A 5,760-nucleotide genomic window follows, 5' to 3' on the forward strand; every position below is an offset into this window, starting at 1 on the left:
GGGTTTGTGGTCGCTGCCACCACTGGGCAACAGGTGGTTAAACCCGCTCGTTTGTGGGACTGTCGTCCCGTTTCAGCTGAATCGCCCCCTTCGTTTTCACATCCGACGGCGAGTCACTCACCCCCTGACCCCCCCCCCCCCCAAAGCCTGTCCCCCATCGACAAGGCACAAGTCAGGAGTGTGAGGGTAACTCTCCACTCGCCTGGATGAGCGCAGCTCCGACAACACTCGAGAAGCTCGACACCATCCAGGACAAAGCAGCCCCGCTTGATCGCTCCCCTTCCACAAACATTCACTCCCCCCACCCCCCACCCCCGGCGCACAGTGTCAGCCGTGTGTCCCATCTACAAGATGCACAGCAGCAACTCACCGAGGTTCCTCAGGCAGCACCTTCCAAACCCACGCCCACCTCCATCTAGAAGGACAAGAGCAGCAGATACCTGGGAACCCCCCCCCCCCCAACCTGGAGGCTCCCCTCCGAGTCACTCCCCACCCCGACTGGGAAATATATCGGCCGTTCCTTCACTGTCGCCGGGGCAACAGCCTGGAACTCCCTCCCTAACAGCACAGTGGGTGCACCTACACCTCGGGGACTGCAGTGGGTTCAAGAAGACAGCTGACCCCCACCTTCCGAAGGGCAATTAGATATGGGTAATAAATGCTGGGCCTAACCAGCCAAGCCCATATCCCGTGTAACATTAAAACACGGAACATTCCCGGCGTCCCCGATCTCTCCACCTCACTGATATCCCTCATTCCGGGAACCATTCCCGTGAATCTTTCCCACAATCTCTCTGAAACCTTCCCGTCCTCCCTGAAGTGTCTCCCCCCAGAGCTGGACGCATCTCTCCAGTCGGGAGTGACCCAGTGTTTTGTAAACGTTTAACAAAACCTCCTTGTTCTTGTTCTCTGTGGCCCTGTTAATAAATCCCAGGAGGCTGTTTGATTTATTCGCCGCTCCCTCACCCTGTCCCGTCGCCATCAATGATTAATGTTCACCCTCCCCCTCTGTCCCTCTGACCCTCGACCCCATTTAGAACTGGAGCCTTTAATGTAAATTCTCTCTCCACCTTCTCCCCACCCAAAATGAATCACTTCAAACTCTCCGCATTAAACTGCGTTCGCCGCCTGCCCGCCCGCTTCCCCCACATTCAGGACGTTTAAAACGTATTTGAAATATCAACCGCTCGCGAAAGATCGTCTTTTCAGACGGCAGGTGCTGTGGGCCTGGGGCGGTCAGAGGATGGGGAGGGGGCTGGGTCAACCGAGGATTTCGGTGGGGGAGGGATTGAGGAACTCGAAGGTGAAAGATTCGCGTTACGGAGGCAAATCAGGAATAAAATTGGAACGTTGGCCTTTACGGTGGGAGGGATGGAGTGCAGAATCCGGGAAGTCTTTCCACAACTTTCAACAATGATGAGAAGGAAGAGAGAGAGGCTTTTAATAAATAGAAAAATACAGCACAGAACAGGCCCTTCGGCCCACGATGTTGTGCCGAACCTTTGTCCTAGATTAATCATAGATTATCATTGAATTTACAGTGCAGAAGGAAGCCATTCGGCCCATCGAGTCTGCACCGGCTCTTGGAAAGAGCACCCTACCCAAGGTCAACACCTCCACCCTATCCCCATAACCCAGTAACCCCACCCAACACTAAGGGCAATTTTGGACACTAAGGGCAATTTATCACAGCCAATCCACCTAACCTGCACATCTTTGGACTGTGGGAGGAAACCGGAGCACCCGGAGGAAACCCACGCACACACGGGGAGGACGTGCAGACTCCGCACAGACAGTGACCCAAGCCGGAATCGAACCTGGGACCCTGGAGCTGTGAAGCAATTGTGCTATCCACAATGCTACCGTGCTGCCCTTAAGAACAAATAAATCTACACTATATCATTTTACTGTAATCCATGTACCTATCCAATAGCCGCTTGAAGGTCCCTAATTTCCGACTCAACTACTTCCACAGGCAGTGCATTCCATGCCCCCACTACTCTCTGGGTAAAGAACCTACCTCTGATATCCCCCCTATATCTCCCACCATTCACATTAAATTTATGTCCCCTTGTAATGGTTTGTTCCACCCGGGGAAAAAGTCTCTGACTGTCTACTCTATCTATTCCCCTGATCATCTTATAAACCTCTATCAAGTCGCCCCTCATCCTTCTCCGCTCTAATGAGAATAGGCCTAGCACCCTCAACCTTTCCTCGTAAGACCTACTCTCCATTCCAGGCAACATCCTGGTAAATCTCCTTTGCACCTTTTCCAAAGCTTCCACATCCTTCCTAAAATGAGGAGAGCAAAGCGGAGATATGAGAAAGCTCTGGCTGGGAGAAGTAGGAAAATCCCAAGATATTCTATTTCAATGGGAAGCGGAGAACCAGGGAACGAGTGGGGCCCATTAGGGACCAAGGGAGAATCTGTGGGTGGAGTCAGAGGACATTGGTCAGGTGTTGGATGAATATTTCACATCTGTCTTCACCCAGGAGAATGAGGAGGTCGATGTGGAGCTCGAGGAAAGAGAGGTTAATGGGCAAATTGTCAGAATGAGGGACAAGGTATTGGAGGTGTTGGCAGACTTAAAAGTGGACAAAACTCCAGGTCCAGGTGAACTGTGTCCCAGGATGCTGTGGGAGGCGAGGGAAGAGATCGCAGGGGCCCTGATCCAAATTTTTAATTCTTCTCTGACTGCAGGGGAGGTGCCAGAGGACTGGGGAACAGCTAATGTGGTCCTGCTATTTGAGAAAGGTTGTAGGGATAAGACAGGGAACTACAGACCAGAGAGTCTCACGTCAGTGGTGGGGACACTACTGGAGAAGGTCCTGAAGGAGAGAATCTATCTCCACTTGGGAGAGGCAAGGTTTGATCAGGAATAGTCAGCACGGCTTTGTAAGATCTGTGCCGGGTCTCCTGTTAGTCATCATTTATATTAATGACACAGATGACTATGTCGGGGGTGGGATCAGTAAGATTGCGGATGATACAAAGATTGGCCGGGTGGGTAACAGTGAGGGCGAGTGTCTCGGGTGACAGGGAGATACAGACGGGATGGTCAAGTGGGCGGATAAGTGGCAGATGGAATTTAACCCTGAAAAGTGGGAGGTTACACTGTGGAAGGAGCAATTTAACAAGGAAATAGTCAATGAGCGGCCTGACAGTGGGAAGTTCCGAGGAGCAGAGGGACCTTGGTGTGTTTGTCCATCGATCTGGGAAGGCAGAGGGACAGGTTAATAGGGGGGTGGAAAAGACATTTGGGGCACAGGCCTTTATCAGTCGAGGCAGAGATTACAACAGCAGGGAGGTCAGGTTGGAGCTGCACAGAACGTTGGTGAGGTCACAGCGGGAGCACTGTGCGCAGTTCTGGTCGCCACATTATGGGAAGGCTGGGATTGCGCTGGAGGGGGGGCAGAGGAGATTCACCAGGATGTTCCTGGGATGGAGCGTTTCTGTTATGGAGAGGGGTTGGGGCTGGGGTTGTTTTCCCTGGAGCAGAGAAGACTGAGGGGGCCACCTGATCGAGGTGGACAAGATTGTAGGGTGGCACAGTGGTTAGCACTGCAGCCTTACAGCTCCAGGAACCCGGGATCAATTCCGGCTTGTGTCACTGTCCGTGCGGAGTCTGCACGTTCTCCCCGTGTCTGCGTGGGTTTCCTCCGGGTGCTCCGGTTTCCTCCCACAGTCCAAAGATGAGCAGGTTAGGTGGATTGGCCATGATAAATTGTCCCTTAGTGTCCAAAAGGTTGGGTGGGTTAGAGGGATCGGGCGGGGGAGTGGGATTAGGTCGGGGACTCTTTCAGATGGTCAGGACAGGCTCGATGGGCCAAGTGGCCTCCTGCACTGTAGGGATTATGAGGGGCCTGGACAGGGTGGAGAGGGAGCAGCTGTTCCCCCTGAGTTGAAGGGTCAGTTACGAGGGGGGCACAAGTTCAAGGTGAGGGGTGGGGGGGAGGTTCAGGGGGATTTGAGGATAACATGTTTTCCCCGGAGGGTGGTGAGGGTCTGGAACGCTCTGCCTGGGAGGGGGGTAGAGGCGGGAGGCCTCGCATCCTTTACAAAGTACTTGGCACGTCTGAACATTCGAGGGTCTGGGCCCGGTGCTGGCCAATGGGATGAGGTTGGCAGGTCAGGTGTTTTTCACGTGTCAGTGCAGACTCGATGGGCCGAACAGTTTCTGCTTCACTGTATGATTGTGTGAACAGTACAGGTCCTGGTTGAGACTACACCTGGAGAACCAGGCCCCGGTGTTTCCAGGCCCAGCCTTAACCAGGCCTACACTTTTTACCGAGAACCGGATTACTAACAGAAGCCCAGGCTACTAACAGAGGCCCAGGTTATAACAGGCCCAGGCTATTAACCAAGGCCCAGGCTATACCAGGCCCAGGCTATACCAGGCCCAGGGTACTTACCTAGGCCCAGGCTATGTCAGGTACAGGCTATACCAAGCCCAGGCTACTTACCTAGGCACAGGCTATACTCAGGCCCAGACTACACCAGACAAAGCTACGTCAGGCCCAGGCCAGACCAGGCTATGTCAGCCCCAGGCTATGACAGGCCCAGGCTATACCAGGCCCAGTCAATACCAGGCCAAAGCAATACCAGGCCCAGGCTATACGAGGCCCAGGCTATACCAGGCCCAGTCAATACCAGGCCCAGTCATTACCAGGCCCAGGCTATACCAGGCCCAGGCTATACCAGGCCCAGGCTATACCAGGCCCAGTCAATACCAGGCCCAGTCATTACCAGGCCCAGGCTATACCAGGCCCAAGCAATACCAGGCCCTGGCTATACGAGGCCCAGGCTATACCAGGCCCAGTCAATACCAGGCCCAGTCATTACCAGGCCCAGGCTATACCAGGCCCAGGCTATACCAGGCCCAAGCAATACCAGGCCCAGGCTATACCAGGCCCAGGCTATACCAGGCCCAGGCTACTTACCTAGGCCCAGGCTGTAACAGGCCCAGGCTATACTAGGCCTAGGCTACTTACCGAGGCTCAGGCTATACCAGGCCCAGGGTACCTCCCTAGGCCCGGGCTATATAAGGCCCAGGTTATACCAGGCCCAGGCTACTTACCTAGGCCCAGGTTATACCAGGCCCTGGCTATAGAAGGCCCAGGCTACTCACCTAGGCTAAGGCTATACCAGGCCCAGGCTATACTAGGCCCAGGCTAGACAAGGCCCAGGCTATACCAGGCCCAGGCTATGCCAGGCCCAGGCTATACTAGGCCCAGGATATCCCAGTCCGAGCCTATACCAGGCCCAGGCTAGACAAGGCCCAGGCTATACCAGGCCCAGGCTATGCCAGGCCCAGGCTATACCAGGCCCAAGTTACTTACCGAGCAGCCAAAATGAAGCGATACGATTGCTCCCAGTAAGGGAGGAGGTTAGTCACCTCTTCATCGTAAACCCGGATGTTCAGGTACTCAAATTGGGCAGGAAAGAAATTATCGATCTCACGGGTAATGTTCAGGATGAAGCCCACTCTGCAGTCAGACAGGAGGAAGGTCAGCAACTCGCTCAGATCAAATACTGGCAAATAACAGTTAGCTTCCATAACTTGGAAAATCACCAGGCTACATCAGGATAGCAGAGATACAGAGAGAGAGCGAGAGAGAGACACACCCAGAGAGAGAACTGGAGACACAGAGAGAGCGAGAGAGACACCCAGAGAGAGAACTGGAGACACAGAGAGAGCGAGAGAGAGACACACGGAGAGAGAACTGGAGACACAGAGAGAGCGAGAGAGAGACACACAG

General features: G+C 54.1%; 1 protein-coding gene across 1 annotated transcript in view; it reads right to left on the reverse strand.

Annotated features, from left to right (window-relative positions):
* The window catches only part of LOC140406576 (protein phosphatase Slingshot homolog), a 15,179-nt gene extending 9,621 nt beyond the window's left edge, over positions 1-5,558 (reverse strand). Inside the window, exon 1 of the mRNA XM_072494576.1 lies at positions 5,341-5,558. Within this exon, the coding sequence (XP_072350677.1) occupies positions 5,341-5,558 (218 nt within the window). The remainder of the gene's footprint in view (positions 1-5,340) is intronic.
* Between the last annotated feature and the right edge of the window lie 202 nt (positions 5,559-5,760).

The sequence above is a fragment of the Scyliorhinus torazame genome, unplaced genomic scaffold (genome assembly GCF_047496885.1).
Source record: "Scyliorhinus torazame isolate Kashiwa2021f unplaced genomic scaffold, sScyTor2.1 scaffold_663, whole genome shotgun sequence".
Taxonomy (NCBI): Eukaryota; Metazoa; Chordata; class Chondrichthyes; order Carcharhiniformes; family Scyliorhinidae; genus Scyliorhinus; species Scyliorhinus torazame.